General features: G+C 40.2%; 1 protein-coding gene across 8 annotated transcripts in view; it reads left to right on the top strand.

Moving 5' to 3' along the window:
• The window catches only part of kmt2ca (lysine (K)-specific methyltransferase 2Ca), a 161,217-nt gene that overhangs the window by 11,305 nt on the left and 131,430 nt on the right, over positions 1–18,482 (top strand). For all 8 annotated transcript variants that reach the window (XM_034305542.2, XM_034305555.2, XM_034305559.2 and 5 more), the window contains exon 2: positions 8,205–8,375. In XM_034305542.2, coding sequence (XP_034161433.2) covers positions 8,206–8,375 — 170 coding nt within the window. In that variant the 5' untranslated portion in view covers position 8,205. The remainder of the gene's footprint in view (positions 1–8,204; positions 8,376–18,482) is intronic.

The raw sequence follows: 18,482 nt of genomic DNA, 5'->3' as shown, positions 1-18,482 counted from the left end.
ATTGAACATTGTTTATGTTCTGAAATACATGAGTGGCAGCAAATCCGAACAGATAACGATATATTCCTGATTAACGTAAGCGGTGAATATCTAACTAGCTAGCTAGTTCACGTAAATGAACGCAGCACCAGTTAACTAGTTAGCTAGCGTTAACAACAACCGGGGCATGTGACAAAAATTGTCACTTTATAGCATTTTTAATGTGTGTATATATAAGTTAGCTCACGTCTGATTCTATCTATTATGGCTATTATAAATAAAGTCCTAAAGTCGATAAAGCTACGAACGTGATGGACGTCAAATCTGTCTCATTTCTTTCCACTTCCTGTATATTAGAGTTTCTGCTTATTACAGTTTTTAACGCAGCAGGTGTAATTAGCTCGCGTCTGAAAAGCTAGTCTCAGCCAGAGCATGTCCGGCGAGGAGGGAAATGTTGTCAATGGAAACGTGACCGAATGGTTACCTACACGTGGCTCGCTTTGTGGTGGAAATGGAGGATCCTGGGTAATTTTCCCTCACTGAGATGCACCATTTGGTGGAAAAGCAGTACAACAGACAGGCATGGATGAAGGAGCTTAACAGAATGGTGGCTTATTTTCTAGAAGTTTCTGAGGTGAGGAAATGGAAGTCTCCAGAAACGGGAAATGGGAAAAGCACCCTGGGTTTGGAAATCCTCACTGGTGTGCCGTGAGTGAAAATAACAGGAGAGCGATTGTGTTATTGCGTGTGTTCAAAACAATTAACCAAGCGTCCATCGTAATTCTGTCCTCCTGTAATTTTCAGCGTCAGAGCACCAATCTCAAACTTTCAGCGACTCCTGTTCTCCTTCATCACGAGGATCAACAAAGCCGTAGTTTTAATTTCGGACCTCGTATGAAGCATGGAATGTTAAGTCACTTAGCTGTGCCTTAAACTCGGCCAAGCTCCCCTCTTTATTTATCCATCACTTGACCTTTTCAGCTGGGAATTATACCTAGAGAACCGCTGACCTTGTGCTTTTGGCGCACACTCACACACACTCCTGCGGCAACTGAGGTTTGGCTCTTAGCATTACCACAGCAGTTTACACAGGCCAGGGTTCACTGATCCCGCCATAAAAATCCCAAACCACACCACAGACGACTCGCTTTTTCAAACATAAACACTCAAATGGGTTTGGAGAAATCCGAGTATCACGGACAACACGGTCGAGTTTTTTTTACCCTGTAATACTCGTTTATGTCACGTTACACACGGCACGTGTTCAGGGCATAAAAACACGCTGTTTATTTCTAAATTGAACACATTCCAGCTCCAAAGTCGGAGAAAACTGAGATCACCTCGGATTCCAGATATTTATTGCATCAATGAGCGTCTCGCTGGACATCGTCCTCGCTCAATAGCCATTCCACCCCGTCTGCTCTTCGATTTCTCTTTTTCATGCGCTGTAAGTAAGGAATAAACCTGTGGACAGGCGAAGGGGCGCCAAAAATATTGTCACAATTTTCCAAGCCATTTCTACATGAATGTGTATCATGATATATTCAGTAGGTTTGCTCACAAACTGCCTCAATGCATTATCACTGCATAAAAAAACAAAACAAAAAACTGTTAGTCTCTGTTAATAATGTCTACAAAAATAATTGTATGTTATTTTCTATATTTTAAAAAAATCTTTGTAAAAATATTTTTTAAAAAAATTGGACAGGAGAATAGAAAATAAAAGTCTATAAAAATCTTGACATTTTATTGTTTTAATGATTTAAGTACAACATTTTAACATCAGATCATTTAAATATTTAAAATAATTAAAATTTTGTTAAATACATAAACAAATGAATTTAAAAAAAATCACTTTATCTGCAAAATTGAAGAAAAGCGAGATTTATCAGCGTGTCTATTATATCATCATATCATATCCATCATCCTCAAAACAGAAGCCACTCAGCGTTGTGCTGTAACAGGAAAATAATCAGTGCCGGGGTGGTGTGATGAAGCGGAGTAACTGTTACCTCCTCCCTCAGAGTTGATGATTTTCCTGAAGTTTAACTCCTCTTTAAACCACAGCTCTAAAGCGTAATCGTTTCTATAGTAACAGCTCATTCACAGGGACACGTGTACTCATTGATGGTGACGTTTTCTGTAGGAAGATGTTTATTTAACATTTATGGAAGGAGTCTCCAGTACCAGTCAGCTGTAGTTTTCCGACGTCTTCAGGACAGAGGAGTTTACGCTGCTTCTGCGCGGTTTCTCAGTAACATGATGCCGTGCATTTAGAGGGAAAAAAAAAAAAGAGACGCTGGTGAGGGAGCGACTGTTTATAGCTTTCATAACGTCCGTAAGACCAGAAACTAACTTGTCTTCCAACATTAAATGTAACTATAAATGGTTTGTGGTTTCATTTACAAGTAATTAAACATTGGCAAAATATTGGAAAATAAAAAGCTTTTGGATGGGAAGAGTAACTCAGCTTCATCGTTGATTATTTTCCTATAACTGCACAACACACAGTGGTTTATTTCTTACTTAAATGTTCAGTGAACCGTACTGATGGTTCATTATAATAACACACAACAGGCAGAGCTTTAAATAAATTGGTGGAAAGCTTTGTTTTTTTTTCTTAAATATATTGATCATTCCTGCTGTGTAATGATGCTCACAATGAGTACTCAGTTCTACACACTAACCCCTGGGATAAATCCTGAACGTTAGGGTTGATGTGTGTTTGTGATCTACTTCTGAGTCAGAAATCAGAGCATGTTGGTGCTAAGTCATGCTAACCCTAAGCATGCTTGTTGTTTATATGTGAAGATATCGATGAACTGTAAGCAGCACGTCACCTGCTGTTTCACCGTATCTGGCAAACCAAATGGCTAACGACTCCCAGGGTCCGACTGGTGGGTCAGTTCGGGTCAGACTGCCTTTAAACTTCGACCCTGTGTTTAGCCGGCTTTCAGCACAGGTGGTGGTGTCAGGATTAGCCTCAGGAGTGGTAGATCATTAATTCATTAGCTAGCCCACCAAAGCTGTAGTGGCCAAGGCTCTCTTGTGGTTGCCAGGAAACGGTATCTAACGTAATTCAACGATAAAGATTGACTAGCTAGTTAGCGACTGTTGAGAAAGAATCACGCACCGTTCTTCCGCTGGAGAAAATGACTCGACAGTTCTTGATAAAACATCAGCAAGTCTTCGGCTATGAGCTGTGGTGCTCAAACGTTTCAAGCAGAACACCGTATTTGAACACTCACTTGATTTAATGTCTAGAATTTCCAAATTAACTTTTGGAAGTAGTTGTTCAGTTGTTGGGTTTTCTCTCAGGCCAGGGACTGTCTTAATTTTTAAAAATTAATGTGTGTAGATTTTTTTTTTTTAAAGACAAAACACAACAAAACACTCGGATTGCTCCAGCAAAATAGAGACGTTGGATACTACGCTAGCAACTCCAGGATCTCTAGCAACTATTTGTAGCGTTGTTTCATAATGCAAGTCGTATCATAAACAGCTGAATACTCAATACCATGTCAAACCACTAGCTAGCTAGTTCACGCCGTTTGCAAATTCCCCATCATTCTTAGCTACGAACCATCCTGAAAACATTTTACATCCTGAAAGCATTTGACTTAAACAGCATATACAGCACACGTATACATATTATTATAAAAAGCCAGTGTTCTGCTAAGAAATGAATTGTTAGCGTCCTCTAAGCTTTTCAGCGTCTCCCACGTGTAAACCAGCCAAAATAATGACTTTCGGTAAAATTCATGAAAGATTTTTTTTGTTTTTTCTCATATTCTTGTTCATTGACAATCGATAATTTATTGTAAATCTATTATATGTATTGTAAACTTTACTAGCTAGTCATATCCTTACATTTAAAAAAAGTGCCACGGGAATGCTATCTGTGTTTATAATTTGTACATGATGTGAAATGTTCAGGAAATTAAGTGTCGTGCTGATTCTCTAGAGACTATACCTTTGTTTTTCATGCTGTATTAAACGGACGTAAATGTACCTTGTTTGATTGGATAGGTTGGATATTTCCCTCAGATTCTTATGTCCTGATCTGTTTAACGTGCTGTCACTGTATGACCACACCCTGATATTTATGACTGAACGGTTGTGGAGTTACTGATACCGGTATCACTATGCCTTCAGTGTGCTACGCTGCAGGACGTGACAATAACCGACGAAAAATATTCGATTTTACGCCATTACAACCTGCTGTGATTGCCGGAGGTGCTTTTTAGCGAGAGCGTTGGAGCTAATTCTCAGTAATGAGCACTTCATATCTGGTAAGTTGGCTGGCTAGTTACATCGGCTATGTCTGATGACGTTAGCTAGGTGGCTGTAAGCTGATTATCTGTGATGCTTGTTGCTTTATCTGTGAGTTTATACATATGTACATATCCACCAGGGCTATCACCACAAACTCTGCTGTTTATTCACCCGACCAGATATGACAAAGTTTAGGATTTAAGTGCCACAGCTTTGTTTTGCCAAACCATCCAGTAGACTTCGGTACTATTTAAATTGCTCAGACTCTCGTCTGAATGTTAGAGCTGGTGATGTCTCTTCTGACTTCAGATCTGTATATATTTTTCGTGGGATTTGATATGGATCAAAAGCAACCATCTGTGTGTGTGTTTTGTTTTGTTTTTTTGTTTTTTTCGCGGTATTGCTTCTTGGTTCTTGTTTTTTCCACCATTGCTTTCATGCTGATGGTCGTACGCTACATTCGACTAAAAGTCATAACTCATAATTTACAACATGTTACTAGGAAGAATGGAAAAAAAATTCCCCTCAATGGCAGAACTCCTGCTTGGGAACTTGGAATGGTCTTCTCAGCACCGAGTTCAGCAAGTGACGTCAAATCAAAATGGCCGCCCACGATGTCAGCCGTAAACAAAGCAGCACTTCTTTACTTTTAAATGAGTTATGCTGATATGCAGTTAATACGTGTAGATGCAGTAGATCATCACAGTTAGCTGGCTAGTTTCTTGCTAACAAAAGACAATCGTGGAGGCTGATTCTGAGGTAATTCGAATGCAGCGATAAAAATATGGTCGTAAATATGGTGTCTAGGAGAAGAAGACTGAAACAGGTCAGTGTGTGATTGGTGTTAACGTAACGGCCAGTGTGTACACTGCGTGCCAACGTAGCTGCTGCTGTACTTCCTGTTGGGACTGAAGTGGCTTCTCACACTTCACACGTCCCACATTCAGGACTGCTTCCTGCCACATTTAATATGCTGTGAAAAATAAACGTGCTGTGAGGATATAAGAGACCGAATTAAAGAAAGGACATCTACGTGCACAAACCGGAGAATATAAAAACAGTCTAAACATGTTCTGCGTGTACAGGAAGAGACTCGGTGCTGTTTCTTCTCCCCAGGAGAGGAGTCACACAAAATAAAGGTGCTGATCATTTTGAAACCCGAGTTTTGTAGAAAAAATGCACAAGAACGTGCTTAAAGTAAAAGATATGCAGCAAACCTGTTTGTTCATTTCACGTATTACTTTTAACTCATTTTCACGGAGGGTGCCAATACTTCTGGAAGGCACTGTCATTGTGGCATCTTCTCCGGGAGCCCAAACCCAAAAAGAAATGTGTGCAAGATGATTTTATTAAGTATAAGGGGATATAAAATATTTATTTTGATAAATTAGTCACATTCGAGTGCTTTTGTAATGAAAATGAGCAGTATTTATTACAGAGGCAATAAAAACAGAGAGCAGAGGATTCTGGGATACGTGAATTTTATTTCTCAGATTAAACAGCTTTTTGTAGTGGGTGAGCATCGAGGGTCAACCTGATTGCGTGCGTGCCTGTGTGCGTGCGTGTACTTGTGTGTATGTGTGCATATGTGCGTGAGTGTGTGTGTGTATGCAGTTGTGTGTGTGTGTGTGTGTGTGTGTGTGTGTGTGTGTGTGTGTGCGTGCGTGCGTGCGTGCGTGTGCTTGTGTGCGTGCGTGTGGTGGTGTGTTTTTTCTGCCAGCGAGTCGGCACCAGCTCAGATAAGTGGTGCAGGAAGAGCCAGGGCTGAATGACTCACCCCCCAACCCTCCTCTGTCCTGATTGGTTAAAAACTTACAAACAGCTCCAGTGAGGAGGGGCAGAGAGAGAGAGAGAGAGAGAGAGAGAGAGAGAGAGAGAGCGACTGAGACAGCGTGATAGACACAGAGAGAGACACACAAATACGGAGAGGGAAGGAGAGAGTGACAGAGAGAGAGAGAGATGTGCGTGTTTCTCTCTCTGTGTGTGAGAGAGACAGACAGAAAGAGACAGACACATGCAGGGGGGAGAGAGAAAGCAAGCTGGAGAAAGACACGGAGAGAGAGATGTGTATAGAAAAACAGGAAGAGAGAGACGGAAAGACAGACACATGGGGAGAGAGCAAGTTGAGAAAGACAGAGAGATAGAGAGACACTTACAGGGAAAGAGATGGAGAGAGTGTCAGACAGAGAGATTGAGGCAGGCAGGCAGAGTGAGAGAGACAGAAAGAAAGAAAGAAAGAAAGACAGACAGCAGGCTCTCTGCAATATATGAGCTCATCATTGTGATCAAAATCCTGAATAATATTTCGAGTAGTTTGGAGTTTTAGATTTTTGCTCTAAATTAAATCTTCTCATGCTGTTATACGTCTGGAGTTAGATGAAGGCTGAGAGGCATGGGAAGGAAAAACACACGCACACACACACTTGGTCAGCCTGTGGAGTGATAGCTAGCTGTGTTTGTGTGTTTAAAACCAGAGACAGCTCTGCAGTAGAACTACCTTCATCACTAATAATAATAATAATAATAATAATAATAATAATCATCATCATCTTCATCATCTCAGTGTGAGGTTCACTGCAGGACGCTGGCCTTCTCCTGAATAAGATCTAAATTAATTTGAGTAGGGTTCTGTGGAGAGCTGAAGCACAGTGCTGAGAGGACACACACACACACACACACACACACACACACACACACTCACACAGAGTACAGATCTGTTCTTATTGTCATCAGTGAGGAATCACCCACACTTTTCTTCTCCTCTCTGTCTTCTCTCTTCGCTCAGCATTCATATTACAGAGTGTGTGTGTGTGTGTGTGTGTGATACAATACGACATGATACGATGGAGATGTAGTGATGAAATCACATCACGAGAACTTCTCGGAACGTATTATGATATCCCTTATCACATTTTCCCACTTCGATCTTTCTGAATGAAATTAGTGTTGTTCTTTCTGCGGTTTGATGCCAGTTTGTTAGCCAGATTAGCAAAACCGAATGTCGCGGGTCAGTCAGGTGCAAAAGTGTACACCCCCTCACGCCCAACAGAAATACACTGCGTTTAATATCAGCATATCTACCAAACGTATAAAATAAGAATAAAAGTAAGTTACAGTTGTAGGTGTGTCCTAACAAAGAAAAAAAAAATCGGATTGAGCTGATTTGGTGTTTAAAAATTAAATTTTAAAATGGATAATAGAAATTTATCTATATATAAATATATATATATATAATTTCAGATAGATAGACTTTAATATATTTCAGATAGATAGACTTTAATATATTTCAGATAGATAGACTTTATTTTAAAGTCTATCTATCTGAAATATATTAAAGTGTGATTGAACCCAGATGTTTTTAGATACAGTTAATTTGATGTAAAAAATTTGCATAGATTTTACAGATTTTATTACATTCAACATTTCAGTGTTGAGTAATTGAATAATGTAACTATGTGATTAATTTTGTAGATTAATTGTAGATTAAGTTTAGTTTTGTCAGTGCTACAGGGTGTCCCATGAGCCCGGCATCATAGGGTTAATGTATATTTTTATATTTTTTCACCTGTCGTCAGTAGTTCTGTGTTTGTTGACTGGATTTGAGCTCTAAGTTTAAGCTTTGGGGAAAAATTGCAGAAATGTAGAGCAAGTTCTGGAAATGAAAGCTTTTGTTTTGCCTTTTTTATTTTCCTCCCATGATGCTGGACTTAAGGGACACCTGTAGTAGTACTGAACTCTTTATTTTCTTGATTTTATCCCAAGAAAATTGTGCATTTATCTGTGTGTGTGTGTGTGTGTGTGTGTGTGTGTGTGTGTGTGTGTGTGTGTATATATATATATATATATATATATATATATATATATATATACACACACAAAACCAGTATTGTGAAATATGGAGATATTTTGCTTCATATTGTGATGTCTTCTTTGACCTCTTCCTCTCGCAGAATGTCATCAGAGGATAAGAGTGTGAATCCCTCTGAGCAAGGACCTTCTCCTCCGCAGAGCAGTCCCGGGGTCACGCCCTCCGGGAGCCCCGCCCCCGCGGACAGGCGCGTCAGAGGTCAGCACCGCAGGGACTCCACAAACTCCGCCCCCACATCCAGGCCCGCACGCAAGTACGTCCTACAGACACTACATTTGAAGCAATTCTGCTGGGGTGCCTTTACTTTTTCACTCACTGAGCTTATTGAAATCTGATTGTTGAGGATGTACTGATGATGATTTAAGCATCGTTACAAGAGAGTGTTTCTGTCGGATCATGTGATCTTGTAGAGAAGCAGCTATCGAGAGCTTATCAGAGTATTTTATGAAACGCTGGGAATCCTCTGTCCTGATTGGTTAGGATCTTACACACAGACTTAGTGAGGGGCGGGGCTGGGAGAGACAGAGAGGGAGAGGCAGTGCGAGGCTAAAGTTAATGTGTTTATAAACAATAAAAAGTCGGTTATTTGGTCTGGCTTTGGCGTCTGTCTCTAACGTCTCGCTGCGTCTCCCTCGCATGCACACACGTCTCCGGGGACTACAGGGTGAACAGTGTGTTCTACAGCGTGAACATTCCTAAAATTAGATATCAAAATGATTATTATTTGTATCCGTAGTTATTTTGTGTATTATTTAATCTACTGGAATCTTAAGAATCTTCATTTTTAAATTTATCTCGCTAGCAATAGTACACTGTAGATTTCTGAATGCACAGTGTGACGTAGGACGAGGTGAACTCAGTGTCTTTTAGCCACGTACAGAAACTATGCACACGTCGGAACAATTTCAAACATCCCCCTATACACGTACGCAGGACCGGAGAAAAGCCGACTAAATCATTTAGATATTATTTCATTTTATCTTGTGTAGTGAGCAATAATGTTACAGCTCGCTCTATCTGTCTCTCTCTCTGTGTGTGTGTGTGTGTGTGTGTGTGTGTGTGTGTGTGTGTGTGTGTGTGTGCGGGTGTACGATGTATAAAACATGCAGTGTTTATTGCAAACACATGTTGGTGTTGTGAATGTGTTGTAGGCCGGTTGTGTAGCAGCGTGGTTGTCGCTATCGGATTAACGAGTGTAGCTAACCTGGATAAGTTGTGTTTGTGTTTCTACTTCCATGTTATCGAGTGAGGAACTTGAGATACAGTACCTTGTCACGATGCGTTGTTGTAGGGTCTGATCACAGAGTTGGCGCTTTATAGTGTGTGTGTGTGTGTGTGTGTGTGTGTGTGTGTGTGTGTGTGTGTGTTTGGGGGGGGCAGTTTTCTGCTTTCTCCCACCTTCTCATTATAGCACTCGTTTTGTGAGAGGAGAGGCAGATGTGTGTGTCAGGCGTGATGGATAACCTCAGATAACTTTCCATGGAGACTGTGTGCATGCGTACACCTGTGTGCCTTTCCCTCCGTGTGTGTGTGTGTGTGTGTGTGTGTGTGTGTGAGTGATCCAGTAAGCCGGTAAGAGAAATGCGCTCTGGAGGGGACAGCCGAGTGTGCCGAGGTGCATTAGCATGGAAGAAGAGCTTCCTGAGATGCCACTCTGAAATGGAGGAGGCTGAGAAATATATAAATATATAAAGATATATACAGCTCATCTCTGCACACAGCTTGAAGGCATTTGGTGTGTGTGGGGGGGGAATATATTTTGGAATAAGGCTTCAATTTTTATTAGTTATGTAGGTCTATTTACAGGGAAGATGGGAAATTTATATTAAAAATATACAAAATTAATTTAAAAAAAGAGGTGCTATAAAAGTTATGTTTTCAATTCTGTTCAAGAAGCAAAGGCTTCGCAAACGTTTAGTAGTGTAAAATAATAATAACAGAAAATTAAAAAAAAAAAATCTTTTATCTTATATTAATTCAGTGCACAAAAAAAAATTTAAGCCAGCCGCTTCCAAGGTTTATTCAGTTTACACTTCTTAAAGAAAATGTTACAGCTTGAAGGCATTGCAGTGATGCACGATACAAACAGTGTACGATGAAATAGTGCTGCAATAAAAAGATACTTTTATTAAGTGTTTCCAAAAAAAATGATTCCGCACTGAAAAGCAGAAAAATCTGTAAATACAAAATAGCAATTTTAATGTAAAAAAAAAGTTGTAATTATTAAAAAAAAGATTTAAAAATGTTAAAAAAAAAAAAAAAAAAAAAAAAAAAAAAAAAGGTAATTATGATGCACACGATATTGCAGAAAAGTATTTTGTAGTATTCTGGCATTAAAAAAAAGAAAACAAAAATAATTTGATAGTTTTTATGTGGAAAAAAAAACGAAAAAAAAAAATTAATAAATAATTTTAAGGATTTAAAACAGCGGGAAATATCAGTAGGAAATATCAGGTGCTTTCAGAATTTCAAAATGCTAGAAAACATTTTTTAAAAAGTAATGAAAAGGAATCACGATAGCGTTGATATTTCAGAAAAGTGCATCGTGACAGAATTGATCGTGGGTTATGATGTAGTCGTATCGCTCAGCCCTAAGTAAAGACCCTTGCTGACTTTTCCAGCGAGAGTATTTTTATTTATTTATTTATTTTTACTTTGTCTTCATCTGAGCGCTCTGTTCTTCCAGCTTTATCAATCATTATGGCGTTTCTGGTTCCTCTGGTTTTGAAGAGTGTTCTCTAGAATGTTCTCAGAGCCTAAAAACAGGATCTTTTTTTTTTTTTTTTTTTTTTTCTTTTCTTTTCAAACCATTGCTTTGAGCGAGAGAAGTGTGGCATGCAGGATTGTAGAGATTAGGCGTGCGCTGGGAATCAGGGCGGCCTGTTTGAGATCAGGTGACGGCTGGCGAATAAACAGGGCTGATATAGGGCAGATTAGAGCGGTACCTGATACGCAGGTCCAGATCCTCCGGAGCAAAGAGTGCCGGACTGTTTACAGCACAGTGTGGGTGCCGGGAACGAGCGTCTTCCTGCTTCCTGGACTCTCGTCGTGCGTTTGAGTAGATTTCCAGGATTCCAGGATTTGGATTAATCCTGTAATTGCTGCTCTTGTGTATGGGGTGTAGTATGTAGTTATCCACAAAACCGTAGGGCTGTGCAGGCTCTTGTCTTACGTGAGGGTTAAAACTCCGAATAAAACACTCCGCCTTGTGCTGTTATGGGAAAATAATCAACAACGGCGTTGGTGTAATGACGTGGACTTACTGTTACAACCCCAATGTTGGAGTTTTTTTTCCAAGAACAGTGTTTAACTCCTCTGTTATTCTATTATTTATAAACTGTCACTCTAAATACACACATTATAGATTTTATCCATTTATAGTTGCATTTAATGTTGCGGAACATCTTCCTTACATTATAGCAGCTGTTCCCTTTTTCTTTTATTTTCTCTCGAAGTTATTAAGATTTATCCCTCGAAGTATCCCAAAAGTCCATGGGGTGGAGTCAGACCTGATCCAGCTCCTCCCACCTGGGCGGAGTTGAGCCAGAAGTCCAGCGGGTAGTGTGTGTGTCTCAGGCTGGATGAGTGTGTTTCACGTGTTGTACAGCGTTGTGTGGGTTAGGGCTTCGGCTTCGGCTTATAGGAGGAGTTCCAGATCACATCCAGATCCACTTCTTGGACTTTTGGCTCTGCAGCGAGGGGTATCTAAAAAAAAAATCAAACATAAACCATGGAAGGTACAAATTCTCGCTTGGCATGCAAAGAAAATCATGATGAACCTTGTTGTTTTGCAGTATCATAACTAATATTTAACTGAATTTTGCTCTCTTCAGGCAACTACTTCTTGTACACTGTACATGCTCACTACATAGGGTGTAGCGCAGTCGTGTTCTAGACTTGAGATGAATCAGTACATCAGATGAATATCAGATGAATGTTATCTAATCAGTAACAGGAAAAGTGTGACTTTGATGACGTCTTTTTTTGGAATGTACTTACTTAATTTATACAAATCTATCAGTACAAATATATAAATTGATACATAATTAAAATTTATTTATAAATGCAAAGTTAGGCATGTTATGAATGTATTAGCTAGCATGCTGGGTAAGTAAAAGCTCCAGTGTGTTTCCCAGTCTCATGTGTTTCGTTGCCTAGAAACCTCATTAACGAGGCTAAACAGTGTTAGCTAATGTGATGCAGTAGCTTATAGCAAGCTATTTAGCTAGTTAAGTGCAGACTGAGATAAAAAAATGAGTTTATGGATTGCTGGAAAGGGGACGATTGTGTAGCTGTCGTCCTCGTCCAGTCCTGCTGAAGCTTCAGATGTAGCACATCGTGTTTACGACTTCAGCAAAACGTCACCGAGTGGTCAGCAGCCGTATCAGCTATGAGCTGCGGTGTATTCCTTTCACATCGCCGTATTCCAGTCAGGCTAGCCTTTAAACTTTCCCTCGGTGTGTTTCATCGTGAGGTGACGGTGTGTAGCGAGCAGGAGAGGTGTGTGTGGGCTTTGTTTCCATGTTCCTGACGTGTTCCTGATTCTGAGATCATCAGTCATCCGTGCACACGAGTTAATCCAGCTAATAAAAACCGTTCAGCTAGATCGCATGTCTGCCGGTGTGTGTAGTGCAGCAGGTGGTGAGATTCTGCATGAGTAGCGTACGATATTGTTACTCCACCAAGGAGCGTCGCATCACATCACTGTGAAGTTTAAACATACATAAATGAAAACGTTTGTGTTGCAAAAGTTGGTTTATTTTCTTTTTCTGGTCGTTGAACCTTCTTGTCTTCCCGGCTAACTATGAGGAAAAAACAAAAAAGCAAAAAAATGAACAGCCAGGATATGAAATCTGCTCATCCCCAGCCCAGGCTACTACGGTGCTCTGTCATGCAGTGCATCAGAACTAAAAAAATCTCAGGTGTGGGTGTTTTTACTTTCACTTTTTATTGGCAGGTGGCCAGTTATGAAGCTCGCACAACAAAAGAGAGTCGATCCACTTCCTATAACGTTCAGTACAGCTGCACCGAAAGTCATAAACTACAACCTAACTTTGTAGCTTAGAGCCCATTTTACAGCAAACACAACACTTTATATCTTACACTTTATATTTTACACAACACTGGTTTAGTGAACATAACCGTGAAACCTCCATACTGAGCTGCAGATTATTCTGAACGTTAGAGCTGTAACACAGTGACACTATCTGTTTACTGCTCCATCTGTGTCTGCCACTGAAATAAATGAAAAAGAATGAAAAATGACTCGTTATACTCATTTAATTCCTGTCCTTGGAAACACTGGGGGTGGTGGGGGGGCACTTTGGGTTTAGAAACGTTATCAGTGTCAGGATGGTGAGGGAATTCTTGCTTTTATAGTTCCTCATCCTCAGCTACATCATTTCATTCCATAATCAACTGCAGGGAAAGCAACACTTTTAGCAAAATGCCTTCCAAAATTTTTCATATATTTCAGACTATATTTCAAACAGTCGTTAAGAATGCCTTTGACAAAAGAAGAACGCATTGAAATCATTCTCATGGCTGGATCAGAAACAGGAAACATATCAAGCACATCACACACTACACTGTCGCCACACTGTTGCCAAACTGGGAGCCATAGTTGGGAGAGATGACTCTGTGTGTGTGTGTGTGTGTGTGTGTGTGTGTGTGTGTGTGTGTGTGTGTGTGCCATTTCATTGTACAATCTTGTACAGGATGTTTTGTGAATAGCGGTACATTCATTTCTCCCGTGTCTGGAGACTTTTGGGACGCCCTGTAGAGGATCGTACGGAACTGTTTTTTAAAATCTCAGTCACGCAGTTGACTCTGTTTCCTAAGATATAAACTAACTGATAACTAATAGTGTAATTTAAACTAATAGCGGAATAGTAACTAATAAACTAATAGTAAGTAACAGTGTAATTAAACCACTGCAGCCCTGACCAGGCAATCACTAAGGATGAAGGATTGAAGGCTGTAGCTTCGTTATGCAGCACTGCACATTTTTTTTTTTTGGCCCGTGAGGTTTATATCTTTAGGATTTTTCACTTCCTGTGGGATTCCAGTCCCAATGCACTCATCTAATCTCAACCGGAACATTCTATATTCGTTCTGTATATCTCTTCGCTCCGTACTGTATTAATATTCGGTTTAAAAAGCATTACGACTATAATCATGTAAAGCGTATTAATCCAGGGGCGTTTTTTTTCAACAATTGTAAAGTGACAGGGAGGAGCTGAGGGCGAGGAGGAGGAGCCGATGCTGTCGCCTGGTGTGATTCTCACTGTGGTTTCTCAGTCGCTTTTTACCTTCGTGTGTCATTTCCTGGAAGTGAAATGCTTTGCCTGTATGAAGTGTGTGTGTGTGTGTGTGTGTGTGTGTGTTTGTGCGTTCCATAGGCTGCCCGGGGCTGTGATGTATATCTGTCTTTCTCTCCAGAGTCGTCACCTGTGGTTTGTTATGCAGGCCTCTTTACTCCCTCTAGGAGAGCTGTTTACTGTAACACACACACATACACGCACACACACACACACGCACCAGAGTACAGTGTGATAACACAGCAGGGACGCTTAATCTGATCTTCCAAGCCAAGGGGGCTTCTTTTTTTTTTTTTTTCCCCGGAATGTTTTTGGGATAGATAGCGGCTTAAGCAGAAACGTGTTTTGTCTGAAATCCTACGAGACGATGTGTTTGTGTTGGAATGAAATGTTTATCTGAAGGAGCAAACACTCGGCCTTTATAAGTGTTAGAATAAAGCGTGTTCTTGGTGACTTGTTGCACAATGCCGCCTTGTTTAATGCAGTGTGTGCAGGGACGCGGGAGGTGGAGGAGCGGAGGGTGCTGCAGTAACCCCGACTTGCAGGATTCCTTTAACTGGAAATGCAGCTGCTGATACAACAATAATAATATCCAGAATATTTAGAGTAGTTTTTGAGTTTGCATGTAGGAGATTCCTTTTAAACCACACCAATTATAATTTTAATTAGATAATGAATGACGCATCGCAATTTTTTAACTCTTCATACTTACATTTAATGTAGTGAGACGTTCCTGAGGCTCTGCATCAGGGCCGAGGAGTTACAGCACATTCCAGTTTCTTTTTCCTTTCTTTTGGTAACATGACATTTAGTGTTTAGTATCTGTTTAAAAAAAAAAAAAAAACTGAGGTTGGTGAGGTCACAGGTCAATTACTTGATATATATCTTATATAATATAACATATATTAAGATATATATCAAGTAATTGTCATTTCAGGCACAATATGGCCAAACAATTTGTTTATTTTTGCTCCGTGAACAGAAATAGATCGCGAAGAAGCCATACTCGCTTTATAGCACGTCGGCTAGCTCTGTAGCTCGCTCACATCGATGTGTACATTCCTGTTAAAGGTGCTTCCAGTGAAATTGGTGTCCCTTCTTCCTCTTCATCTTCTGACGAAAGGTATCATTGGCCATGTCGGCTGGTGATGTCACTAACTCTACTGTAGTAACGGTTTCAGTGGGACTGTTGCTAGAAGTGGAATTTTACATTGTGTCGTCTCAGTGTGAGTATATTAAGGATCAGCACTCTTGAAACGCCACTCGTCCAATCAGATTAGTGGACTGGAACGCACTATAATATAATGGCTTCTATAACTTTAAGTGATCCCTGGAAAGATTTTTACAAAGCACCTACACTCGAGACTCCTTCCATAAATATAAAATAAATGTCTCCTAAGAGAAAACTTCTCCGTGGTAATGAAAATACGCATTGCTTTGTTTTACACTTTAATCTGTTTATTATTAGGCTTAGATTACGTGGAGCGTCTGCCTGTGGATGAGACTTACTGTATTAGAAATAATATGGTAAATATTCAGCAAACTAATCCACACCTGCTGATTGGAGGATTCAGCTGAGCAGTGGTATAATTACTGTAAACAACACGCAGTCTCCGTTAAAAGTAAAATGACTTGACTGTCATTCGGGTGTGACGTCAGAACACAATGCCATATATACATGAAAAATTATCCTTTATATATAAATCCACACTGTTTAAAATTCCAGCTCCTCCAATGTCAAATACCTTCTGAATGTGTGTTTTAAAGTCAGCGTGGAGTCGTCGGTGGGAAGTTGAGCATGATTGATCAGGATCGGTGTGTGAGAGTGTCTGCTTTAAAGTCCAATATCTGGTTGATTGATTTGTTGAAGAGAGAAAAAAAAACTCACAGGGATGAGAAGAGTCGCTTCACAGAGCTGGTTCTGACTCTCAGGTCTCTAACAAACACTTAAATAAAGCTAATTAACCCGTTATATATCAGCTAAATTATACTTTAACTGTTAAGATGCGTAAATAATAAGATGGAGAGATATTTGGCCCTAAAACTCTCTAAATGCAATATGAAATGTGGTATGAATCTGAATGTTTGGTTTAAAAGCAGAAGTACTTTGTGGACAGACATGTTAAATAATTACGTAAGAAATAAAACACTTATTATTTTTCTTCTAACAGCACCTCCTGACATGTTTTATTCCTCTTATAACATTTACAATTTCTATTCATTGAAGAACAAGGATTTTTTCTGTCTTATTTATAATGTCCATGAGAAAAGTTAGTTCCTGTTCTCACTTACGTTATAGCAGCTATAAACAGTCGTTCTCTCACCTGCTTCTCTCTTTCTTTCCCATGATGTCAGTAAGACAAAAAATAAAGTGCAGCTTTGTCATGTTACCGAGAAACCACACAAAAAAAAAGCATAAACTCCTCTGTCCTGAAGACTTTCATAGAATTACAGCTTTACCTCTGACTGGTACTGGAGACTCCTTCCATAAATATTAAATAAACATCTCCGTACAGAAAACTTCACCATGTCAGTGAGTTTTAGCGTCCTGTGAATAAGCTGTTACTATAGAAACGATAACATGTTGGTACGAGTGCATTCATATAAATCTGCATTACTGTCAGAGCTGCTGTTATAGAAAATTAATCAACACCTTCTGACCAATCAGAATCCAGAATTCAGCAGCACTGTGGTAGAGAGAGAGAGAGAGAGAGAGAGAGAGAGAGAGAGTGTTCAGGAAGAGGAGATGATGATGATGACTACCAGCTAATTTTTTTTTCTCGTTCCTCAGCTGTTCAGCTGTTTTTAATGCGTGGCATTAACGTTAGTGTGAGCTGAAAAATCCCCGAGGCTGAGTTTGAGAGTTGGAGAGCCGGTGTGGTGAGGAAACAGTTAAAGTGCATGATGGGAGATGGCCGGCTTGTTATGAAGGGGGTGTGTCGCTTCTCAGCCACTCACTCCAGCCCGGGTTTTACGCTCCTCCCTTCCTGCTGGAACTACTTGCGCTGTAAGCTCTCTCTCTCTCTCTCTCTATCTCTCTCTCTCACTCACCCCCACACTCTCTCTCTCTCTCTCTCTCTCTCTTTCTCTTTCTCTCTCACTCTCTCGAACTCTCTGCTTCTCGCCAACTCTCTCACTGCTCTACGATCACAGGGCAAAGTTGTTACGGGAAAAGGCAAGAAAGCTCTCGCTTTTTTGGATGCCTTCTGTGCTTTTGTTTGTGATCTTATTGAAACCGTCTTTCCACAAACACCAGGGTTGCGTTGAAGCTTGACTGGGCAAAATTGGAAAATTTGAACCATGGGTTTTCTTTCTTTTCTTCCTTTTCTTTTTTTTCCCCTGTGGTTCTTTTATAGAGAGAAATGTTTGATAGCTCGCTAACTCATCCCTCACCAGCGCTCAGTCGCTTTCCCTCCCTCTGGGACTGGCTGTCCTGACCCTCCGTCCCCTGGGAGCCGTTCGATTGTTTATTTCCCTCCGGGTTACTCATTACCCCAAATTCCATCACTTTGTTTACTGTCTTACCTCCTGACATTCGGCTACACGTAAATCGCATTTAGGACATGCGAAGCAGGAATGTAGAGCGCCACACGGGGCCCGGGCGTATGTTTTATTTAGAGCGTCTGTGCTGTGAACATGGCTGGGGCCTCTCTCTCTCTTTCTTTCATTCTCTCTCTCTCTCTCTCATGGGACGATGCTTTATTTATTTCTCTGTGTGTTTGGTTTGTCCCACAAATCCTCACATGCTTTAGCGTCCTGGGGAAAAACAGTTTTGCTCTGTTTCTTCACTAATCAGCTCTAGGCATGTGGCGATAAACGGTCTAGTGATTGTTATAATGGAAGCTTCACGATACAGTCACTAGTCATGCGTTTTTTGTTTTTTTTTTGGAGATTTTCATGCCCAAGAAAGACTTTAGAACAAAAGCAAAGCAAAACTACTTTGTTTTTGGACTATTTTTAAAGACATCCTTCATGATGAGGACTGTTCTTTAATAAAGAATACTGCAGTTCATACCACAGCACTGTTGAATTCTGGGTTC

The sequence above is a fragment of the Pangasianodon hypophthalmus genome, chromosome 1, assembly GCF_027358585.1.
Source record: "Pangasianodon hypophthalmus isolate fPanHyp1 chromosome 1, fPanHyp1.pri, whole genome shotgun sequence".
NCBI lineage: Eukaryota > Metazoa > Chordata > Actinopteri > Siluriformes > Pangasiidae > Pangasianodon > Pangasianodon hypophthalmus.
Note: the sequence above shows the minus strand (reverse complement) of the source record. Positions and strands in the feature narration are given on the sequence as shown.